A 25,394-nucleotide genomic window follows, 5' to 3' on the forward strand; every position below is an offset into this window, starting at 1 on the left:
AACGACCTTTTTTCCTTTTAGCATGTAGACTCCACAAACTTGCTATTACCACCGGATCCATGTCAGCTTGATTTACGTGAGCTCTCTGAGCTTTTTTGTCGTACATTATTCAGCTTTCACTCGTTTTCCCGCACAAGTCTTGCAAGTAACACTGTTTTCGGCTCGGCGTGTATCCCACAGCGCCGTCCTCTCTCTGCACTGCAGTCAGCGCTGCTTGCACATTTGGCGTAGGAAGGTCACGTTATAAAGCGGCTCGTCACTAGCGCCTGCTGGAGAGGAGAGAGGGGGACTGCGCAAAAAACCACGGTCTGGATTTGTGCCTGGCTGACGTCATGGGGAGCCACAGAGCTCTCTGACAGGATCCAGCACCGACGAGCACCCGGTAGGGGGGAATACACGATCAACATCCAGTAGGGCCGGGAGACGAGCACATCGCCGTTTTCTTCCACAAACGAGCCCGTAAAGTGAAGCCAGGAGCGGGGATCGCGCTTCGGTAACGACTGCGGCGTACCACGAAAGCGCTTCCCCGCAGTTAAAGGGACTACCACAGCTGTTCTCTGCCTCAAAACACAAGCTTGCACTGTTGGCCAGGGAGGGATAAGCAGCAAGAGAACAACTACTAATCCCCGGAACGGTCACATTCACGGCGGGGCTCGGACCCGACAGTAATGGACAGGGGAGCACGAACTGGATTAAATGATAGGGAGTAAAGAGACGCAGCGTACAAAGCGGACCTGAAGTGTTATGCCCGTTAAGCCGTGCGGTCTTTATTTGACTGGAAATGGGAGCTCTAACAAGCAGACAAAACATAGGCGTGGAAGAAGTGGACATCCCGTCCAATTCGGTGTACCGCTATCCACCGAAATCTGGTAAGTCACCAAACAACAGGTCGGACTGGGTTGGGTGAGTGTTATCTAAAACTCGCTGCAGATGATTTATTCTGGAGGGAAAACATCACCTTCGTATCCCGTGAGTTTACAGGCCTGCAGGGGCATTTCAGCCTTTAACCCGGAGCGGCTACCTGTGGAGACCGGTGTTTTTCACGAGCCACCTTTCCACCCACTTAAAAGTGCGCTTTCCATTTACCCCATATTTATGTGCTAGATGATTTATTCTAATTTATTCTTCATCTTGCAGCATTGTAGTGACATCCATAGAAGGACAGCAACACGCAGCAGCACCCCTATGTTTCTATAACTAACTGTCCTTTGCACGTATTTATGAAAATTCAACTTCAAATTTTTCATGAATAGGAGAAACTGGCAGGCAGAACTGGGTTTGGCTTTTCCTTTGGTGCATCTGGTTGGCATTAGGACTAAATCAGGCTGTGGAAAGGAATAAATCCTGATGGATGGCATTTAAAAGACTAGTCAGATATATTCATTTTGAGAAATAAAACTCACAAATTAGAATATATTTTAAAGTTTAAAGCTTGAATTTTAGCTGCGATGATCTATGCATTTTTAAAACTGTTAATTTACTAACTATAAATCTCAGTTTATTTGTGAATGTCCACCCAGTACTGCCTGTCAATTATGTTTGCATTATTTTATGTTCTTGTGATTTCAACTGTAAAATACAAGTTCAAAATGTCTAAAATCTAAATATGGCTAGTTTACAGTTTTCAATCAAATGAATGACTCATACAAAAAATAATTTGTAATCATAATAAAAGCTGAAGCTGGAAACTTTTACTAAAAGAATAATCAAAATAGTTGCAACATAATTATCAATCAATAATAATTTAATTCCTTCAGCTCTGTGGAGTCTTTTAGTTTTGATCATTTATTTCCTTTTTTTCCCAAGATATTTTTTTCCTGACTAAATATAAATTTAGTCAGACTAAATATAAATGCCATATTATGGGATATATCTGGAAGACCTTTTCTTTACATTTAAAAAAATAAATGAATAAACATTAGTCCGCACAGGTCACTTACGCTCATTCGACCCAGCTAATAAAGTGGCCCTTTCCTTCAGACTGACCTGTGTGTTTTCAGTCTGTCGTGTTTGATATTTTCTGATTGCTGCATTGTGTCCAGCCCCCTCCCCGGATTAACAATAATACCAAACAGGCATTGTGTTAGAAAATGTAATCGTATTGCTGTTCAAATCTGTCAAATGCAACTACATAAATTAAAATAAAATCTCCCACGAAATTAGATCTGCAACACAATCCGGGAATATGAGTTTTCTCACGCTCAGAAACATCAGAGTAATATTTCAGATTCATCCTGACATCGTGTGCTCATTGTGATGAGGATGGAAGGGAAGAAAAGTGGCTGCCATTAGCCCCGCTGTTGCCACAGCAGCTGAGTTAGTCGTAGGCGATATAAATTTGTGATATAACAGCCCCGGTTGTAGCCTGGAGCAGTAGTGGTGGTGATGCTGGCAGGGAGGATAGAGGTGGCTATTGCTGCCAGCGAAACCGATCTGTCAGCCCTAGTTCCTGTCTGTGGGATCTGGTGACAGAGCCTGAGCCCAGGTCGCCTCTCCCACCTGCTGTAAATAAAGTGATGAAGAGAGAGGGAGACAGGCTCATCGCTTAGGCTGTTTTTCCCCTTTATTATGTTAATGGCTTTAAGGTCAAACTATCAAACCCTCATCCTCCTGTATGGTCTTAATAAGTGTGAAAAACCAAGCAGCCAGATTCAGACCAGCAATGCCAGACCAGATGTCCTCCCTGCAGAAACATGACTCGACTGCCCAGCATGTTATTTAGAGACCGCAAACCTCCATTACAGTCTTATGATATTAGCCTAACCTGTTATTAAAAAGCAGAATGTCCATTTAGTCTAGCTGCCATCCCCCTTGAGTCTAGGTAAACAGGTATAGAAGCTACAGCACAATAACAGCCCAGCATTAGTCTTTTAGTCATCAGCTTTTTATTTCACTATTTTCGGTCATTTTGTCTAACCTGCCAGTTTAGGGACAGGATGAGGTAATTTTATCATGCAGTTTGGGATTACTTGGCTCTTACAGCGAGTTATCTGTGAATACTGAGAATGTAGGCTCAGAGATTTATAGGAAGTATAAATGTTTTATGTCGGTGAAGTGCCAGATGGGTAGGACTCGCAAAGTGTCAGTTTGTAGCAGCGTAATTTCGCATGGCTCCTTCAGTTTTCGATGAAAATGATTTCATCAATTTGCATTTTGTATATGTAGTTTTCATGTACATTGAAACGTAATAAACGATCATAAATATGTTCTTATTTCTTCTTTTTCGTTGTGCAGGGAGTTACTTTGCCAGCCATTTCATCATGGGGGGAGAGAAGTTTGACTCCACTCACCCGGAGGGTTACCTGTTTGGGGAGAATACAGACCTTAACTTCCTGGGGACCAGACCAGTAGCGGTAGGTATTTTTACACACTAACAGTAAAATATAATGTCAAAAGCAAAAATTTGGGGTGTTTCTCAGGAAATTTCTTATCACATTTTCATGCTTTTTCCTTTGTACTTCTTTGTTAGTTACACTTTGCTAGTACTGATTTACACCCCCCTTTTGCCTTCAGAATTTCCTTAATTCTTTGTAACACAGATGATTTACTGTTATTTATGCTAAATTCTGACCCTGAAATACTCAGACCAGCTAGTCTGAACTTAACCAACTAACATGCTACTCTCAAAGTCAGGTAAATCACCTTTCTTTCCTATTCTGATGCTCAGTTTGAACTTTAACGGGCTTCCTTGAATAATGTACAATAATTATATGCCTCAGATCACTGCATACTAGCATGTGATTGGCTGTTAGATGTTTGTGTACCCAAAAAAGTGGCTTTTGATACTGTAACAATGGTTGATGTTCATGTTAAACGTGGACAAAACATCAAACATTAACAAAGGCTCCTTTTGTTTTCTATCCGGTTGTTCAGTGATGACGCGACGAATCCTACTTCCGGGTCTAAAGTAGTCTGCGTTTAATATGGCTTTTGTGTTGTTAACATGTTTAATGTTATGTATTTTCTTCTGTTTGATCTCAAAAAGCTCCTAAAACAGTCAGTGATCACTGTTGACCTCCCTCGGCTTTTATTACCGCTAATCATTTATTTAAGCTCAGTTTTTAAAACCTTAGGATGTAACTACAGCCCAGCCCATGCAGCAGTATATGAATGACTAACCTCGTATTGTGGATGGATTATCTCAGTTGTTCTCCTGGCTGAAGTTTGGTCCTTTTACAGCATCCTGCCATGCGATTACATTTGTTTCTGACCACTGAGAACACTCACGTTAACTTTTATCGAGTGGAAAAAAAGTTAGCTTGTTTGTATTATGCTAACACAGCTGTGTCGCTAGCGGTCACGTAGCACATCATTATATACCAGCTAGCCCAACTTCAGTAACCCTACAAACGTCACTGCTGTTTAGTTTTCTGTCTTCATTTATGCTGGAAGTGATAGCAGAGCTGTACGTTTGAATTTGTTTCCAAAACCCCGCAGTCAGGACATGCTATATTGTATTTAGATAGAAGCTAGCGAGCTAACTCCCTGCTAACTTCTAACTCCGTTAAATGTCATAAATTCCGTTTTCATGGATGCCTGGATGTTAAACTCAATTGTTACACCTGGTAGAGCAGAACGCTGATCATTTTATTAAAGATGAAAGACTTTAGACAGTTTTTCAACTCTCAATAATGCCATAGTGATCGTTTGATATATGGACCTGCAGCGGAGTTTAGGCCCAGACACGGCTAGTGACGTCAGACTGAACAACCGGATTGATTGATGATACGTTTGGTTTTTCAGCAAGTTTTTACACAATAAAATGTAAAAAAGAAAAAAGAAAAAAAAAACAAAGAAATGAAAATGAAGGATATTCATTGTTTCCAAGAAGACAATGTTTAAATGTGTCCAGTCTTAAAAATTTGCACATCTGAGAAGCAAAAACATTTTTCTGCATTTGATCGATGGAAAAATTGATTCTTTAACACTTCAGCATCAATGGTATTGCTGTCTTCTTCCTATTAAACAGGAGTTGATAAGTTTCAGCAGGCTTGACTCCTGCAGTGGCAATTACCGGTCTTTCACACTGTCATTGATTGAAATTTATTTTAACGTCTCATCCTGTCAAACTAATTAAAAATGAAATGAGAGTCTGCTGAGTCCGTCTACAGAGACGTTGATAAGTGATGGTCCCTCCGGTGGGTGCGTGCAAACCTAATCATGAACCTGAAGTTCAAACTAATGAGAGCTTCAGATTGCAAAGAGCTCAAACCCGCAGAGGAAAAAGAGAATTTAACACAGTCCAAAAGGCTCGAAGGGGCTAAAATGTTGGAATAAATTGAAGCTGATATGGAACAGAAAGACTGGGCTTCATCTAGCTCTGTGTGCTAATCGCAGTTGCAGTGCTGTTTCTGTCTAGACTGGGGCTAAAATTAGGAGTGCAGTTTTTCTCCCGATTATATGGGTGTTTATAATCCTCCCGTGGGCTCAGAATTCAGCTGGTGATGTTTTGTTTTTTCTGTTCTTGTATGTGTGTCTGAAGCTTTACCAGCATTATATAATGGTTGGTGGTTTCGAAGCAGATGGTGCTGTGGAATCATAAATCCAACCGCAGTTGTTGTGTTGTCAGTCTCCCGCACCACTCGACAAACAGGATAATGGACGTGGCTATATTTAGGGATTTTGTTTTAAGAGTGCCCTGGCTGGACAGCACAAATGCAAAATGGATTTTAGCCACAACACGGGTTGGCAACAATGGTTAGGTGGCCTACTTTGAATCCAGTACCTTTGGGTTGTTGTCAGATTCTTCAGAGGCATTCCTAATTCACAGAGGATGAATCACAAGTTCTTTGGTGATCACTGACTTCCACTCATCAGCTTGATATTTTTAGGATTTTGATAAGTTTTTTCATTTCCATTATTATTCCAGAACATTTAGGCTAAGGCTAGGCTAAGGATTTATAATCCCTAAACCTAATCAAGGAAGTAAAAATAAATAAAAAATTTGTAGAATAATTTGTGATAAAAGGCCGAAAGACCGTGTGAAGTTGAGACACACAACCGATGATGGGTCCCGCTGGTAAAGCTTCTGGCCTGCCTTTCCTCATAGTAGCCATCCCTCAAGACTTTCTCTATTTGAAGCAATGTATTATAAGGGATTGTAACACCTAGTCCTTTTATTGAATCAGGACTTTAGGTATCTGCAGATTTTGTGTCAGGATTGGAATAGTATCATATACAAATATCAGATTGGAACATGAAAGGAGCCTGACGTTCCTGTATTTTCTTTTTTAAAGTTGCCTGGGTCTGTTTCTATGTGTTTGCCCTGAAACAAACTAAGAACCTGTCCAGGGTGCAGCCTGACTCTTGCCCTGTAACAGATAGGATAGGCTGCAGCCGCTCCTTCTTGGCACACTCTCAGTGTAGTAAAAGCATACCTGGAAGGAAAACAACATAGTTAAACATTATCAACATGAACTGGCCTCCCCAGAGGCTGCACCTAAAGGTTACTGAAGCAGTGTGAGATCATCGGCCAACATCTAAAGACGACCTTTGCATGTCCTCCAAGAAGCCTAGAGAGCTATTCCTGAAGACTACTTAAAGAAATTACAACAAAGCTTTCATGATTTTTGCACAGTACTGTATTTGTCTGTATTGTTATAGCCTTTTCCTTTCTCCTCCTCCAAACCTGCGGTTTAAATCCTGTTGTTCTTGATTGCCAATGATCACAGCACAATTTTTTACTTTGGGACTATTTTTCAGCCAAAGCTAGAATGTGTAGAATGGACAGCCAGCAGCACATTCTCTCTAAAAAGTCTTTTACAAATAGATACATTTTGAGTCACATTTACAGCATTTATTTATTTTTTTAGATATGCAATAATATGATCAATATGTTCTGCCTTGTAAGACACACCAGTCTACTGTTGGATTGGGAAACAGCATCAGTCTGGCAGTCTGCCTCGTAACCACAATACTGTTTCAACTATGCTTGCTGGGTTTAATTTATGACCACAAGTATTTAATTGGCATGTTCCAAATCCACATGTTCACGGTAACTATGAGCAAATTTTCAGGGCAAGTGTGCATGGGTTTTGTCATGCACAACAGCATGAATTCTACACAAATTTTAATTAAAAGATAAAATAAAATAAAACCTCTCTAGGCCTGTCTAGATGACATTAAAGCAATCTTAAATTTAAACATTTTAAATTTTAATGAAACAAAATCCGAGGTGTTCCTGTTTGGACCCAGTCGTCCCTGTGAGTCTTCCTCTGTTGATTTGGGACCCCTGGAAGTTTATTTTAAACCTGTCATTACCGACCTTGGTTTTAAGTTGGACAGTGATTTTAAATTAGAGCAGTGGTGAAGTCCACTTTTTATCACTTAAGGCGATTGGCAAGAGTGAAATGTTTTCTGTTTTACTGCACTGGCTGCCTGTTCATTTTAAAATTCTTATGACTGTTCTTAAACGCTTTCACAGTCTTGCCCTGCCTCAGCGCTCTGATCTTCTTCATCCATACACACCCTGTACGTCTCTCAGGTCAGCTGACCAGCTGCTCCTGAAAGTACTGAGGTCTAGGAGGACACTCAGAGGGGACAGGGCCTTTTCTGCCATTGAATTAAATTGAAATTGAAAGCCTTTATTGTCATTATACACAGTATAATATCGTTAGCTTCATAGCATAAGTGCCTAAGTCATTGACTTAGTCAAATGACTTAGGCAATTATGCTATGAAGCTAACGATATAATAGAAGTACACAGCACCGGGTGACACAGACAGACAGAGAATGATGACACGGACAATTTGAGCACCGACAATTTTAAGCACAGACATAAGTCCAAGGAGCATCAGAATGAGCACGAATGGTCGGGGTAATTTATGTCAAGTGGTGCAGGGGTCAGTGGAGATATTTCAGTGCAATTACTTTTGTGCAAGTTTGAGTTGCTCCTAAATTATGGAATAACCTGCCCTTGCACGTTAAAACCCATTTTTATTCTTTGACCTTCGGCCCAGCGAAACTGAGTTTTTTCTTGTTTTAGGTTTCTTTTTATTTGCCTTTTTTATATTTATGGTTTTATTTATATCTTATGTATTTTTATGATTTAGTTTAGTTCCAATTTACAGCACCTTGTGTCAGCTATGGTGCTTTATAAATAAAGATGGATGGAAAAAATCTGTTAGAGGTTGAGCATCTCTGGAAAGAATTTGGAAAATGTTAAATTAAATTGATCAAAGAGAAGAGTTTAAGGTTCAGCTGTCCGAGGCTTCGTGTAGGTATTATTTCCTGAGTGGTTAATATGTGGTGCCTGCTATAGAGTTAGTATTAGGAGTCTAGCTTTAGGACAAGCTTTTGCAAAGTGTAACTACCAAATATTAGCATGCTACATGCTAAACTAACATGGTGAACATTGTAAACACTGTAACAGCCTAGTATCAGCTTGTTAGTGGTGTCACTCTGAGCTTTTTTCTACAGTTTCTCAATACCAAAACTGACCTGTGGGTTCTTTGAACAACACTGGCCTTTATTTGAACAGGAGAAACAATCTGTGGGTTTTGATTTTACTCTGGGAGTGTGCGAGGAAGTGCAGAGTGTTGCTCTGATATTTATGATTTTTAATAAGACCTACAGTATTGCCCGTGAGTTCCCGATGAATGGCTCTTTTCAGCATCTGTTACTCGATGTGTGTTTGTTTGTGTGGTTTACAGGCGTGACTCCTGCTGAGCCCAGATGTGTAATAGTGCTGAATACGGTGCCATTCACAGCCACGCAAACACACTTAAACACAGAGGCGTACAGATTTGGGGGTTGTAGTGTCGAGGTATCTGACCACATCCTCCAGAGATCCTTAAACCACCTCGGCTCTCCGCTTACGCTAATTCAGCAACTTTTGGCTTCAGACACGCAACAAAGGAGTGCTGAGCAGTGATCCACAAATAGGGTCAAGTTTCACGCTCATGTGTTAATTTACACCAAGGTTTAACCCATCACAGAAAGTCTTTATATTCTTGTCAATTAGCCATTTGTCTTGTAAGTAGATTCAGTTTTACGCTGGGCTGTTTTACACACAAGTTCAGGAACCTACCGAACACTGTCTGAAGTGTCAGGCCCATCCCTGGAAAGACACAGCAAGGGCAGATTTTTTACTCTTGCTCAGCACTTGTCAGCATCGACGAGATCTGTGCTGACAAACCAAAAACATCTTTGTGTTAAGGTTAAACTGGGAGCAGCCAGGGTCATCATGCAGCCCTAAATTTGCTGTGGTGAAGAGAGGAATGTTGTGCGGTCGAGACGAAAATGAATGGTAGTACTCTTCAGTATCATAACATGTATTTAGCATCTATAATTTGTTTTTTGTTTTCTGTTCCTTTCTGTTTTCAGTTCCCGTATGCAGCCCCTCCACCTCAGGAACCTGTAAAGACGCTACGAAGCCTTATAAACATTCGAAAGGACACACTGCGACTCGTACGGTACGCACATCTGTCCACTGATTACACAGCCTTGGTCTAATTTTATGTCAGCAGATCTGCTTTTAGGGAGCAAGTCATAGCAAAAAATATAAGAGAGAGTGTCAAATTATGCGTGTTGATTTCATTTGTTTTAATTTTTTTGCGAGATGAAATCTTTGTTATTTGTAGACATACAAGAGGCCTGGATACACATGAAAGCTTGTGCTGAGTTTAGAGCCAAAGGCAAATAAATACATATATACAAGTTATTTAACCATGATTTACGTTATTGAGATATTTATCGCACTCTATAAAACAGATTTTTTTGCTTTTCGCAAACACACACAAAAAAACTTCATAATCATAGACTAACAAACAAAACTAAAACAATAATTGACATTGTTATTCTCCCTTTTTCATCCAGGTGCAGTGAGGACCTGAAGCTGCCCGGTGACGAAGCAGCGGGGAAGACCAGAGCCTGCTACAATGTCGAGTTCACCTTTGATGCTGACACACAGGTGGCCATCACCATCTACTACCAGGCCATAGAGGAGTTTCACAACGGAGTGCCAGTGTGAGTGAGAGTCATTTTCCTGATGAAGTAACTATATAAGAACCGGTCCATTTATCATTTATTGAACTATAACTGCATATCTGGTGTTAGTCTGCAGAATTTGTTCCAGTTATGTAGAACCAGATGTCTCGTAATCACAGCTGTGTTTCTATTTGTGCTTATTTCTGGCGAAACCGTCTAGAATCGAGAGTCCGTAAACTCTTGAGTTGAGCACAAATTACTCTGGCTTGTGTTTTCATAAAACACTGATCCACATTAAACACAGATTCTTCCTCCGAGTGGCAACAGGTTACTTTCGCCCCACAAAACTACTGCTGCAAAGACAGGATCGACTTCTATGTGTGTGTGTGTGTTTTTTTCTTTCTGTTTTCTAAACATCCACTTGTGGCCCAAACAGAGCCTGTGGTAGTGTGATTCAGGCCCCACTGGTGGGTGCATAGAGCAACTGCGGTTGTGGTGTAGATGACCAGGGGAAAAATATGAAGAGCTACTGAATTGAATCCGTTTGCTTTGTGTAGGAAAAAAAGAGTGCTGATGCCGTCTTGCTGATTTTATTTTCGCTAAATCTTCAGCTTGGATCATAAAAATGTGGGAGGCGTGTAGCTCTCACCATAGAGCGAGTGCCCTTGTTTTAATTTCGGATTTGATCACTTTCGCTTTGTGCTTCTTCTCTTTTTTGCCACTGCCAGCAATATCTACTAGCCTACAAGGGAAAACAGAATCACTATGTTCATTTTTGGTTAATATTAACATATGAAGACCAGCTATGGACTCGTGTTTTTACATGAAAGTGAGCCCAGTGACTTCTCTGCAATGCCATGCGGACTTGAAATTAGCGTACACGGAAGTTTGGAGTTTGAGATAAGTTGTGGCTGACAACCAAAGCTAAATATATGTGAATATAGTGTGTATATGCCTATTTATGTGTTGCATATTTAAAAGGCTTTGTTTTTTGTATGCAGAGAGGAAAGTGAACCAGAGTCCAATTCGTTTAAGATGCTTCTGATTCTGAATAAATATTTGAAGAGAAAAAGTGACATTGCTGCATCCTTAAAGAAAAAAGATAAATGTGTAAATTAAAACAGGCTAGTGTGGCAGAGAAAATTGTTATGCCAGCACGGTCTCGCATATCTTAAATGCAGCTCAGTGTTTGCATATCTTGCATAAGAAGCTGTGATTCTATTTCTGTCCAAACAGGACGGAGGACCTATGCACATTTTGCTTTTTCACCACTTTACTCAGAATAAATTAGACTTAAATGAGACTCCCCCTCTCCAGCTGCTACATTTAAAAATCAATTACCTATTTTGCTTATAGTCAGCTACAGCAGATAGAAACAGCCATTTCCTGTTACCTTCCTCTTATATCCTGACCTGTATCTATCTGCTTCCTGCAGTTACCTGCCCCAGGACAGCTCACTGCAGTCTGAGACGGTACACTTCAAAAGGGGAGTTTGCCAGCAGTTCTGTCTGCCATCACACACCGTCAACCTCAGCGAGTGGGCCGACGACGAGGTAGGCGGCTTGTACCTGCAGCGCGATCACTGAAACGTGTGTTTACATGAGGTTGTGCTGGAGCATGAAGCCAGTTTGTACAGATGGATATCTGCGGTGTTTCTCTCCTCAGCTGCAGTTTGATATGGACAAGGAAATCTTCCCCATGGTTGTGCAGGCTGTTGTAGACGAGGGAGAAGGTGAGCTAATGTGCTTTGTCACACTGGTGATGTCATATGAATATGCATAAAGATGTACCAACTTGTTTTTTGTTTTATTTTCATCCTTGCAGATCATTTGGGACACTCTCACATACTGCTAGCTACATTTGAAAAGGTAAGAGCCAAAATTATATTTCCAGAAATTTGGATCATTTATTCTTGATTTATCACGATTCATTGTTATGATGTCTTGTCAATATTAAACTCCAAAAACAGGCTAATATTTTACAGATGTATTAATAATACATACAACTGTTGCCTTCTTTGCCAGCACATGGATGGAAGCTACTGTGTGAAGCCTCTGAAGCAGAAACAAGTGGTGAATACATCTGCCTTTCTTCTTTCCCTCCATCTTACGTCCTTTTGTGTAGCAACTTCATTCTTTTGAAAGACAAAGACACACCAAAGCTTTATTTCCTCCTTGAAACTCACGTCTGGCCCGTGAGAGCGGCCGCCTTTATTCATCGCTGTGTTCCTTTTCCCAGGTTGATGGAGTGAGTTACCTACTGCAGGAGATCTATGGGATCGAGAACAAATACAACAGCCAGGAATCAAAGGTAAAAATGGGAAAACATATGAAGCGTTTCAGAGCACTTTAGAAGTGACGTGAAAGTCTACCAAAACAAATCAGTGTCACTGCCTGCTTTCGCAAATCGACTTCTTCCGAGTGTTTTGATGATTTTTGTCTCCAGGTTGCTGACGACGAAATCAGCGACAACAGCGCGGAGTGCGTTGTGTGTTTGTCTGATGTACGAGACACGCTCATCCTGCCATGCAGACACCTGTGTCTCTGCAATGCCTGTGCAGACACCCTGCGCTACCAGGCCAACTGCTGCCCTATCTGCAGACTGCGTAAGTTCAGATATCGAAACACTGATCTTTTGGCACATTTGTTTTACAATCAAATGAAAACAGTGCAGAACGAGTTCATATTTTAGCTGAACAAGATGTATTCTGCACACTGAGGGGGATAAATATCCTATGGTTCCTCACTCAGTTAGTTTTTCATTTATTTAAAGACTACAGGAAATAAAAAAGAAATAAAATCCTTGTTTGATTTCATGTAGAATTAAATATGGGAGGAAGGAAACACGTTTTAAACAATAGCTGCTTCTATTCTAGAGACTATAGGAAACTGCATCAGAAATGTAAAAGAAAAAAGTGTAAAATCTGCATCATAGATTGAACAGATCCACTGCAGGAGAGATTTGGAACCTCTCGTGCTAAAACATTTCTTTTGTAGCTAAAACCAGAATACTTAAAAATATAGTAAATTTTGATACACTTTGACAGGGTTAGTGTTTCCCAAACTGATAAAAGCCAAACAAAAATGAAGACACTTGTTCACAAACAATCTGTAATGTAAAGGTGTCAAATTGGCAATTAAATAATAATTAACTCAGTTCCTCCAAACCCTCTTCATCTTGTTTGTAGCCTTTAAAATCATATTTTTCCTCAATTTTGTTTGTAGATGTATGGATTGTTTGAATTTCTGTCTTCTTTGTCTTTAAGCATTCAGAGCTTTGCTGCAGATTCGAGCAATTAGGAAGAAACTCAGTCCTCTGTCACCTAGCAGCTTTAACCCCGTCATCACTTCCCAGACCTCCGACTCAGAGGAACACTCGGTGAGACAGAACTCACGCAACAGAGAGACAGTGTTGTGATCATTTCCAGTCATCCTGAACTCAGATTCTCACCGCCCTCTTCTCCTCACAGGCATCAGAGCACATCCCCCCTGGTTACGAGGCCGTGTCTCTCTTGGAGGCCTTGAACGGCCCCCTCAACACCACCTCAGTAGCTCCTCCTCCTCTACACTCTGGTCCCAGCCACGTCTCTGGAGCCCTTCCTCCGTATAGCAGCGAGCCTCACCCTGCCCCGGCTCGCTCCCTCTCTCCTCTGGACCACTCCAACTCCGGCCAGGCTCTTAAACTCAAGAAGAGTGGTTCAAAGTGAGCCTGCCTGTGAGGCCAGAGAGAAAACTGGTCAAAGTTGATGTTTGTTTTTTCTGCTTGGATCAGCGAGAAGGGTGGAGCTGGCTGCTTAGGACAGCATGCTTTGATCATAGGAGCATATAAAAAAAAAGTTATGGTTGCCCCGCTCTTTCTTATGAGAAATTATTTTTTTCAGTTCAAGTCTGCTAACTGTAGCTTAATTTGTTGGACCTTGAAGTAGATTTCACAGAGAAAAAGTAAAAGATTTTTCCACACACATTTTTACAAAATTATAATAATAATAATACTTATTATTATTATTATTAGCCTACTCTATTGAATTTCAGTTTCTGCTCCATAATATTTTCAGCCTCCTGGTGTTATTTTCTCTGATGTACATTCACTTTGTCGCTTGTCTTAGGTCACTTTCCCAGAATTCCTCTGTGCTTCCCGAGGAGGACGAGAAGTCTTGCAGTGAATCCGAGGCCTGTCGCCACAAACTCGCTGCGGACCAGCAGGAGGTATGTGTGTGTTAAACATACACAGAGAGAACATGCATTTTCACAGTGTCACATGTCTCCTACGGCTGTGGGAGTTTACACGTTAGTTTACACATCATGTTGTGAACGTCTCTCTTACGGCTTGCTCTTGTTGGTTTACAGTGTGGAGTAACTCCAGACAGCGAGAACCTGACTTTCTCCTCCTCTGGAGCCATCGACCAGTCATCCTGCACCGGCACCCCCCTCTCCTCCACCATTACCTCCCCAGAAGGTATACACTGACACACATGCACACACACACTAAACCTCAAAATACTCCTTTTCCTACCTTTTTATAACACCTCAAGCCTATTTTTGTGTGACTCACACTTGCATAAGCATGATAACATGCATAATGCATGTTATGTAAATTTTGAGTTGCTCTAAAAATTGCAGCAACTGATGTGAATCACTTCTATTTTCTAAAGGCAAAGTGTGGTTTTAAAGGTTTTGTTTTATGCCTCACATTTTATATAGTTGATGCCACTGTAAGTCTTTTCATCATGCATGAAATGTGACTCTGGACTTAATTTTTATTGTGGGCCATAATTTTCCAGTGATAGCAAGTAGGCTTGCTATGATCTATGCCACTGTGAAACGCTGGTATGTGCTCCTATAGAAACCACAAGTCTGATTATATCAACCATGTTTAACAAGAAAAGGTTTTTTTGCATCGCCATGGACAAAAACACACAACCATACTTTGAAACAGCAACGGCTTTTTTTGGTGGAGATCATTTTTACTATACTTAAACCTGCCAACATCAGGTCACTTAAGAGCATAAAATCACCGATTCGATTCAGGAACGAAGCACTGGACCGTACCAGTAAATAGGCTGTACTGTACTACACACATACAACACAAACTACAAAGTATATTGTAAAGTGTTATTATGCAACACTACAATACTGAAAAGGATTACATTTGAGAAGATTGAAAATCATTTGCTATTAAATCTGGGATTTGCAGTGGAGTAGTTCCTTCACTGTTAAATGTAATTACGTACATAGTGTGGTACCTTTGCATCCTTTTTGTTTTCATTTCCCTTCTTTTTTCAATCCAAATCAAGTCTTTTTATGGCCGCGATACACCTTGTAGTTCATTGTTTCGGTGCAGGCTGTCAAATGGATATCAAAATTCAATTCTAAAACCAGAGCTATCAAAAAGTTGGGAGTCAATCTTGTGGGAAAGTGATGATGATGGTGGCCATCACTGTGGCTACACCCATTATGATCATTCTATAGTTTCCCCTTTAAAACTCTGTAATAAGTTTAGTACACCCTCGTACTTCAGATGATTAAAAAAATGCATCAACTCTAATGCCAATTAATTTGTGCAACACCCAGCATGTGAGGTAATAGGAAACAAACTAGAGTCCAGCTTAATTTCTTGCACTATTCCTGAATTACATAATACAACATAAGTTGTCCACTTAATAAGAGATTTACTTAAGTGGAAGCACACACATGATGGTCATAATCAAGACGTCAATTACAAAGTAAGTTTGCCATCACAGAAAAAGGCTGTGACGAACTCTTAAACTCACTCTTGTTCTTTCACACCCGAATAAAGGTATAAAAGTCACAAGAATTGTAGTGTTCTCATTTTTAGGGTAACTTGTCCATAGTGTGGTGTTATTGCTATACTCTTTTTTTCTGTTGTAACATTCATGCAGGGTTAATTAAGTCCATCTTGTTCTAAAAGTTGGTTTCAGCTGCTCTACCCAGCCAGGAAACCCATTTTCCTCAAAATGGTGTTCAGTGTCTCAGAAATGTTGCATGAAAGTTAAATACAAGGAGCTCAAGGCAGCTTCAATGAAGGCTTTTAGCATAAATAAATCAGAGGTTTACCACCTCAGCGTTTTGTGTTGGTGCCACTAGATGAAATTTCCTGGGAAATCTACAGAGCGGCCTTTGAGCAAAACCCAGAAAGCAAGGTCTATTATTCCAGCTGGAATGATTTTTGCAAGTCACTATTTACATTTTCTGCCGCTGATAATATTTGCGGACACACGGCCTAGTTTTTTCCAACCTGGCTGCCGAAAAACGAAAACACACAAACATCCGAAACCCCCCAAAGCTGGACCGTGATGTGTGTCTCCGTCTGTCTGCCAGACCCAGTGAGCAGCAGCCTGGCCCAGTCAGTGATGTCCATGGCCTCGTCCCACTCGCAGCACTCCCACATCAGCACTGACACCATGTCCTCCATGTCAGGGTCCTACCTGGCCGGGGCTGAAGGTGAACCCGGGGGGGACGAGGGGGGAGATGTGGACTGCGAGGAGAACCAGGAAGCCTCCATGGAGAACCGAAGACCGTCACAGCAAGACAGGGTGAGCATGGAGGATGAACTAGCTGCACATTCATGTAGTTTTAAATAAATTGTTGTCTCATCGGTACTCAAAGCTTCCCTTTGGTTGTTTTCTTTTTTGTAGGAATTTTCCAAAGAGCCAAAGGAACAAAACTATTCAGTGGCTGTAGAGGATCAGGACTCAGAGGTGACTAACACAGTGATGAGCAGACTGTGATTATTGCTTATTTTATGAATTAAGTTGCCTATTACAACGTTTCATAACGCTCCCCCCCCCTTCCTATTTTCATCAGGGAAATGATGTCACTGAAGAGGACTGCTCATCTCCATCTAATGGGAAAGGTAACTATAGTAACCACCATTCACCTTTCACCCATGGCAACTCATCTCTGTTTGCATTTGTTGTTCTCAAGCTATGAGAAACAAAAAAGTAAATACACCCTTTCATACAAACTACATATTATAGCAAATCTGTTCGTGTCATGGCTGAGTGATACCAACCCTTTCAAAGTAATGGAGTTGTGTGTTAATAGCTGTCCTCTAGATGGGGCAGTCTCTTTCAAAATGCTTGCAATTTTGGCTGCATCTGTATGAGAGTGAATGGCTTCTCATGCAGTGTGTCTGCAAAAGGAATCTGATCTTCTGCACAGTGATGGCTGAGCTCACAAGACCACAAGAGCCAAAATAAATTACAGATGCTTTGATCAAGCCTTCAAGATGTTACTGTTACTAATTAAATCACTTTTATAGTCAGTATGTGATATTTAAGTCTTATGCTGACATTAACAGCTGTGATGATCTAAAATGTGTTAATCCAAGTGTTAGTTAAGAAAAGGACTCTGAAGGTGTCTCAGTAAGCTTGTAGGATGCAGGCATACTTCTTAGGTATGGATGGAGGTTCCACAATGAAATTAGTCAAGTAAAGCCAACATTATGAAAATCATAACCATTAATTACACAGTCTAAGGAGCTTAGAAAGAAAGCAACTAGGAATGCATTCTTTTGAATGTGTACCATAACCCTATGAATGAACCCTATAAATAAAATGACATTTTATCAGTAATCACCGTACCTCGGTGATGATACTTCCACTTTCCGCAGTGATAAATCCATCAACGGGCTTCAGGGTATTGGTAGCAGCATCTGGGTAAATTACACCTGTATAGTCAAAGACAGTTCAGTTTCTAGATATGAGTTTTAAAAGTTAATGCTGGAAAGGTGTGAGGGTAGGAGTAGGAGTATTAGCCAACTGCACCTCAGTCCTAAGCACCAAACCAGCCCTTTTCTTGTCAGCAGCCACCCAGAGTTGTTACAGAGCTGAATGAAGCAGCACAAACTCAGTTGATTTGCTCTTACTTATTTATTCTGTTCTCCAAAGTGTCCTCATTCTGAATTAAAGGCTGGTCATTTGAAATAAGTATTCTGATCGATCAGAGCATCCTTTCACTAACAGTAAACGAGCCTCTAGAGTCATCCTTTGTTGATCAGATTCAGGTTTTGCTCCACACAGGGCTGCTGACTTGCATCTGCATGGTTTGAATTTCTCTGAATGTTTGTGTAGTCGCTGTTGGCGTTAGTGTACAATCTATGTGTTTTTACACTCTAAGCCTTGCTGCCTGCACCTGCTTTTATAGCTTCTGTATCATGAAACATGCTCCACCTGCACTGCTCCTGGATGCCGTTTATGTGTCTGCAAGTGTGTGAAGTGCGTGTGTGTATGTATGTATGTATGTATGAGAGAGAGAAGGCAAGCGCGGTGGAGTGCTAAAGAAAGTGTTGTGGTGTGCACCGTGTGGGCGTCCATTACCAGTAAGGCTTGAAGCGAAAATAACAAGGTCACCTTTAATTAGACAACGGTTTGAAACGTGTATATGTAAATTACTTGTGTGTGCGCGTGGGTGTGTGTGTTGTGATACCTCGGGCCAGACTGAAACAACCTCTGCGAGTTACTGAATGACCTTTCAGTTTTTTAGGAGACGAGCGGACCTGTGCTGCCTGACAGACTGTGAATGAGCACACGCGCTGTAGGATGTATGTTTGCACGCACACTTGTGTGCATCTGCACCAGCGCTGCCAGACGGCTTCTGAATGTGCCCTGTCTGTGTCTCTGTGCTGAGCTGCCAATCATTCACTCATCACTTCCTTATTAGCACACACACTCTGCACACGAGCAGGCTTGCTGCAGGCATGAGGCACTCACACATATGATACATCTCAGTATTTATTATCTGGCCATGCTGGAAAAGGAAGAAAATCATATTCCATACAGGTCACGTTTATTTCTTTTTAATTTATTTTTCATCTCATTTATCTGTGCTTCATGAATAAGGTAAAACACCAAAACCTCAAGTTCATTTGCTTCATATTAACTTACGATATATATATATATATATATATATATATATATATATATATATATACACACACACATACAAAGACATTTGTATGAGAAAGACCTAAATTCCACAGAAGAACAAAATGTTGGACAGGCAAAGCTAAAGAAAAAAAAGCAGCAAAATGTGATTTTTACTATACGTGCTGTCATCATCACCACAGCAAATCAAATCACTTTTATTGTCACATCACATGTGCAGGTACATTGGTACAGTACATGTGAGTGAAATTCTTGTGTGCGAGCTTCACAAGCAACAGAGTTGTGCAAAATACAATAACATAAACAAGCAAAATAAGAATGGCTAAATCTGAAACTAATAAATATATGTACAATATATAATAGTATATGCGTATAGTATATGCATATGTATAGTATATGCACAGCAGCATAGTCTACTGTGAGTGCATGTGGAAGTCAAATACAATGCAGTCTATGAATGAGCGCAAGAGATAGAACTGAATATATCATCAAATTAAATGCACTACCATTTAATGTAAACCATGACTGATCAAAAGAGCATAAAAAATCAAACCGTTCTTCCTGTAAAAATATGGAAAGATTTTTACATATAAATATGGAAAAATTGTGTATGTTTCTGTTCTGCCTTGTGTGCTGTTTGTTTGTATATGTGTCTTTCTTGCTGCTGTTACACCCAAATTTCCCCTTGTGGGACAAATAAAGGATTATTCTATTCTGTTGATTCCTGTTGGAATAGTGAATTTGACAGCCACAATGATCCGTGACAGGTCAGAATGGCAGCGTTTTGACAGTCCTGACACTGCAGTCCTGCACACTAAGCCTTGCAAGTGTCCAAACTTCTTTGTTTTATCATAGTTCCTTCACTTGTCACATTTTTTTCAGCAGAACATACTCACCTTTGCTCCATTTTTTTCCATCCAGTCACTGGATTATGATTTGACATATGCATTAAGCTGAAGGCCAAATAAAGAAAAAAAGTGAACATCTTCACAAGCTTTCTTGAAACTTGATCCTAGAGACTCATATTGATCAAATGTGCAAATATTTGATCAATTATTATTCTGTTATTGCCATTCTAGCATGGCCACCTCTGACACCCTCCCCCCTCTTCCTCTTTCTCTCACCCTCCTGCCTGTCCCACCTTCTCCTCCTCCTCCTCCACCCCACATGCTGTGCCTGGCTGCTCTTGTTTGACCTTTGCCCTCGCTTGCAGGTGGGCGGAGCAGGTGTCCAGAGTTGGCCAATAACAATCAGGGCGTCGCCCTCTGTGACACGCCCTCTTTGGGGTTGGATAATGAGCAGGCTCCCAACAGCCGTTTCGCGGGTGAGTGGCAACCTCCCGAACATGGACCAATGAGAGCTGAAGACTGAGAGTGTAGGGACGGGGGATGAAGAGAGATACAGGAGGAAAGAAAACGTGAGGAGAGTTATCTGCAGAGGACTAAAGGATTTCTGATGCATTAGCTTGCTATGCTAACGTGCTAATGTGAGTGGAAGCTAGGGAGAGCAGCAGTTAGGTTTTTAAACGCTGTTTTTAGATGAGGATTTGTAGCATTTTTGCCCAGCATGAAGACTAGGAGCCTTCCTTCTCTTCATCCTTACCCTTTGATGTTGTGGTGCTTCATTGCTTTTTTTTTTTTATTTCTCCAGTAGCGGTTAGCTGTCCACTCTCTCCCTCCTCCTCCCCTTTAGCTGAAGCCCCGTGTGCCTGAGCGCGCGTGTGTGTTTGTGTAGCCGTGTTTGAGTGAATCTTATGTGTGACTGACGGGTGATTTCTGCATTTGCTTTCATGAGAGAGTGTGAGAGAGAAACAATCTGGCCCTTCCCAAAAGTTGAAGTTCATGTTCAGTGTCTGCCAGCTCCGAGCCGCTTTGCCAAACATCTGCGACTCATTTTCACACCCTCCATCTTCCCTCCTGTCCTTCCCCGGCCCTCCCGTCTGCTTCGCCACACGGGGTGAGTTACTGTGATGAGAGCTAAAGGTGTCGATTTTGTTCTTGACGGCCAGCGTTTGTAAATCGCAGTCAGTTATTTTCTGGACTCCTGGTTGAATTTGATTCCATTTCTACTTTGTTTCACACCTTATCTTTACACTGTTTCAGCAAAAAAAAATTGCCTATAAAACTTCCCTTTCTTTGTCATTTCAACAATTTTAAAGCTGCCAATTTAACACAGATCTCTTTAAAAAGCCATCACAACCTTTGGTGTGGTATGAAAAATATTATTAAATGGCTGAAAGATAAAGTCAAAAGTCAAAGTCAGCTTTATTGTCAATTCTGCCACATGTACAGGACATACAGAGAATAGAAACTGTAAGGATAAGGATAAGGATATTGTTTAATTATTTATACAAATACAAATGTGACATGTAAAAGAAACTCCATATAAAACATTTAAGGAATTCTCTCAGTTTATTTTTACTAGATATTCAAATACAAGAGTTCACCATTCAGTAAATAGACAAACTCTGGAGTATTAGTTTACCTCGTCAGCATATATCATTTTGTGTTCAAACTTTCTTCACAGCCTCTAGCTCTCCATCATTCTCGTAGCTTTTGACCTCGTCCCCTCTCCAAACCCCGAGACTCCCTTCATTCCCATGAACCCACTCGACCCTGTTTGCGTTTTACGGTGAATGTCGTGACATGTTTTCTATTCCTGTGTTGTAAAGGTGTTTTGTTATCTCTCTGTTTTTCTCCTTTTACTTCCCATCATTCTTCACATCCTCTGCTGTCTTTTCCTGGACATTTTTCCTTCCCGCCCCTTTCTTCTTCTCTTCTGTCTTTTTTCCTTCTTTCGCTTTCTTTCGGATGGACAGATGAGGAGTCGTGCCCAGTGCACATTGAGGACTAGGTATGGAGATGTGGTTAGATGGTCGATCAGACTTTAAAATCTCAATTTGGGGGTTTGTAATTTATAAACTGTAGCAGTTGTTTTTCTTTTGTTCTTATTTTACCTTTTGATTTCTCATTCAGCCTCATCATTAAATTGTATTTCGCAATCTAATTAGGTCATCGAGTACTAAATCGATGAAAGTAAGAAGCGTTTTTTTTTTTATTTTAAAAAGAAAATGCAAGTCTACAATTTATAATTTCTTCAGGCTTGCAAAAGGTACAACTGTTTAGGAAATGTGGATCCACCGAATTGTGTTTCTGTTTATTATTCAGGTTTTCGCTGGTGACATGAAAAGTATGAATTATTTTCTATCTTTGTGTCTGTGGCTTTATTTTTAAATAGGGAATAGCACAACATGCGTCACTGAGATCTACTGAGCATTGATTTATTATTGTTTATCTAAAAATAGAATACAGTTTTTAATATTTGAATGTTTTGGATAAATTTGATTTGAAAAGAAGAGAGTATGATGTCTTTGTACACACCTCAGCTATCTCTGTTCTTTTTTTTATAATGGGTAATCAACTTAATGGTTATCGCTTGTTATTGCAATAAACTGTAATGTAATGAAAAAGTATTCTTAGGACGTTTATCACTTTGATCTTGGTCTAAAATATATGATAGCCACCCCCCATTTCTATGTCTTTAAAAACACTTTGGCAATAGTTCTCCAGTCTTTCTCTAAATCTTTCAATTTTTCTTATTTGGACGTCAGCTGTTTTTACTCACTTTCTGTCTAGTCCTTGTACCTGTCATTGCATAGGGCTGCATTTCAGCCAATGGGGTGATCGTGGCTCAAAAGTTGGGAGGTCGCCTTGTAATCGGAAGGTTGCCGGTTCGAGCCCCGGCTCGGACAGTCTCGGTCATTGTGTCCTTGGGCAAGACACTTGACCCGTTGCCTACTGGTGGTGGTCAGAGGGCCCGGTGGCGCCAGTGTCCGGCAGCCTCGCCTCTGTCAGTGCGCCCCAGGGTGGCTGTGGCTACAATGTAGCTTGCCATCACCAGTGTGTGAATGTGTGTGTGAATGGGTGGATGACTGGATGTGTAAAGCGCTTTGGGGTCCTTAGGGACTAGTAAAGCGCTATACAAATACAGGCCATTTTACCATTAGTAGTGTTGGGGAACTTGTTAAAATTGATGGAATTATGAATGCAGAAAAGTACCACCTGAAAGGCATCAAAGGCACTATCTTAATTTTTAAGCACGGCAAAGATAACACAAACAACCTGCCAATGCAGGAAAAGCATACCTGGATAGAAAAACACAATAATACACTATCAGTCATGATTTGGCTTCCAGAAGTTGGATCAACATTGTTACGCTAAAACAAAAGACAGCCAACATCCAAAGAAGGGCTTTGACTGTCTTTTAGGAAGCCTGGAGAACTATTGTTGAAGACATACAAGAAAGCTGACTAAGAGAATTTAGTTCTGTGTTGAATAATACAGGTGATCATATGAAATATTAATTTCCAAGCTCATTAGAACTGCACAGACTCTGTTTTTGCTTTCTACATATATTTGCACGTTTCAATGAATTGCTGCACCCATTTCCCATTTTTCTAGCAAAACATAAAGAAATGTGGGACAGTCCAAGACTTTTGCACGGTACCTTGGGTTTATTGAGTTCTGCAAATAAAGTTTAACTGAAAAATTACAGTTTGTCTGTGAGTTACCTGGAAAAACTGATTCAAATCATCTTCTCGTTCTCTTCTCTCATTCAGACCTGTTGTACCTTGGGGGCTACAGGCCTGTTTTGGAGCCTCTCCCCCACCACAACTCCACCAGCAACATGAACCTGGAGGAGCAGGGGGCAGAGAGCAGGGTCCAGAGTCCCAAACATCCCTGCCGTGGACCACTCATTGTGTAACACACACGAACACACACCAATCTAAACTTACTCATCCAGTCAGCTCTTCTTAATCCTGCCACAGTGCTGCAGCGCTGGATACTGTCCTCACTGAACATCTTTCTCAAAATTTCCTGGATGATTCTGGATTGGAGTCAGGAGGAAAGAGGAATCACACCTCTCCATTGTCTGTGCGTTTTGTTTTTTTTTGTTTTTTTTTTCCCTCACAGGAGTTTCCTTGTTTTCTTGTCTGTGATTTAACTTGTTGTGGGAATGATTAGCCTACTGCTACGTTATTATTTATTACCTGTAGGTTTAATGAGAGCTGTGTATTGTGACACTATCATTAGAAAAAATATATGCTGCTCCTCTTCTTTTTTCCCTTTCTTCCTATTACCAGCTAAACAGTCAGGGGCTACTGTGATCGGCAATCGGATTTATTACTAGCGTATTTCTCCTTCTCTGTTGTAAACTGTATGCCTGACGAGTGGTCGGACGCTTTGACGCTAAAAGTCAGCTGACACCGGACTACCTTACCTTACTGAGCTAGAAAGTGCTGACCCCTCTCCTCTCATCAGGGAGCTCCTGTCTCGACTTCGCATGCAACTTTCCAAGTTTTCCTCTCATTTCCACCATGATTTTGAAACACAACGACCTGTGCTGAATGTCAATTCAAAAGTGCAGAAGTGATCGGACTAGTATGGCGGTCGATGAGCCAAGTTACAGTGGCCAAAATGAACAGAGATCAACTGGAGGAAGGAAAAAAAAAAGATGCCACACAGAATGTAGGACGATAATCTCTTAGAAGGGGAATGTACGGGACATCTGAAATGTCCCCTGACTGGAATCAAACACAAACTTTGACTCACACTCAAACACACCACTGGCACCGTCTCCATCTACAGCTCCATCTTAGCATGTCAGTATTATTGTAGTGCAACTTGAAATCAACAAATACCACCGAGCAATAAAGACACTGCATCTCATCCTTTTTTTCCTGCACTAGGATGCTTGTTCGCAGTTCAAACAGTGAAAAAAAACTGTTTGCGCTGCTGGGTCATATTCAGACGTTTCATTGTGTTACTGCTTTTTAAAAAAAAAAAAAAAAATTTCAGCGTTGCCATTGTAAATGGATTTCTTGTGAGACAAGCATCAATACAGTGAAAGACTTGGCCCACGCTGCTGTCTTGCATCTTGCTCATCTTCATGCTTCCCGGTTTGTACCATTCCCTCGAGCCTGTTTCTTCCTGTTTGTGACGCTTTTAGTTCGTGAGATATACTTTAATGTATGTCACCTGTTGTTGACCTTTTTGTGTTTTATTTTGTTGCAGAACACTGTGTTGTTTATTAGAATGTGGATGAAAATATGTGAAAAATTTGTAAAGGTTTACACACGAATAACTGAAAAGGGACAATATCAACATTTAATGCACTATTAGCTGATTCCTAGACGACACACTTTGCGGTGCATGAGGCGACAGTAGAGTAAGCATGTTAGTCTAGGTCAGCCTGCACCCTACTGTAGACTTGATGATGGATCACTGCACATGCATAAAGACGTAACGTATCCTTCTGCAGTGTTAAATATCAGTTTCTGGAACCCTATTCTGTTGGCCGTTAAGGTCAAGACTACTGCACTACTATAACCAAGCTGCGAACAGTCACATGATCACAGTCCGAATGTGTTAATGAAGCTGTATTACGGCACCAGTCACAGTATGATATCAAAGGGATGGGTCCCAAATCTGCAAGACCCACTTTTCTAGAGTGAAAATGTCAATGAAGACTTTGAACAGACAATAAAGTTTTTGCAACTAAA

At 40.8% G+C, this 25,394-nt stretch overlaps 1 protein-coding gene across 4 annotated transcripts; it reads left to right on the forward strand.

Moving 5' to 3' along the window:
• The first annotated feature begins 16 nt into the window (after nt 1-16).
• rnf157 (ring finger protein 157) lies at nt 17-25,394 on the forward strand. Of its 4 annotated transcripts, XM_080873534.1 has the most exons (20): nt 17-869; nt 3,235-3,353; nt 9,325-9,413; nt 9,817-9,966; nt 11,363-11,480; nt 11,593-11,659; nt 11,752-11,795; nt 11,952-11,999; nt 12,166-12,237; nt 12,373-12,532; nt 13,193-13,305; nt 13,397-13,629; nt 14,033-14,132; nt 14,274-14,382; nt 16,266-16,480; nt 16,583-16,645; nt 16,752-16,800; nt 20,046-20,156; nt 21,651-21,685; nt 23,451-23,581. In XM_080873534.1, the coding sequence occupies exons 1-19, from the start codon at nt 782-784 to the stop codon at nt 21,683-21,685; spliced, it is 1,983 nt and encodes a 660-aa protein (XP_080729660.1). In that variant the 5' UTR covers nt 17-781; the 3' UTR covers nt 23,451-23,581. The 4 variants fall into 4 exon arrangements, with proteins under 4 accessions (XP_080729660.1, XP_080729658.1, XP_080729659.1 ...); XM_080873532.1 differs by lacking the exon at nt 21,651-21,685 and having other exon boundaries at nt 23,451-25,394; XM_080873533.1 differs by lacking the exon at nt 21,651-21,685 and having other exon boundaries at nt 16,365-16,480; nt 23,451-25,394.

Source organism: Rhamphochromis sp. 'chilingali' (genome assembly GCF_963969265.1).
Source record: "Rhamphochromis sp. 'chilingali' genome assembly, chromosome: 22".
Classification (NCBI taxonomy): Eukaryota; Metazoa; Chordata; class Actinopteri; order Cichliformes; family Cichlidae; genus Rhamphochromis; species Rhamphochromis sp. 'chilingali'.

Coding starts and splice junctions, on each gene's coding strand:
- rnf157 (XM_080873532.1), top strand. CDS start 782: ATGGGAGCTCTAACAAGCAGACAAAACATAGGCGTGGAAGAAGTGGAC. Junction 870..3,234: donor CCGCTATCCACCGAAATCTG/GTAAGTCACCAA, acceptor TTCGTTGTGCAG/GGAGTTACTTTGCCAGCCAT. Junction 16,646..16,751: donor TAGAGGATCAGGACTCAGAG/GTGACTAACACA, acceptor TATTTTCATCAG/GGAAATGATGTCACTGAAGA.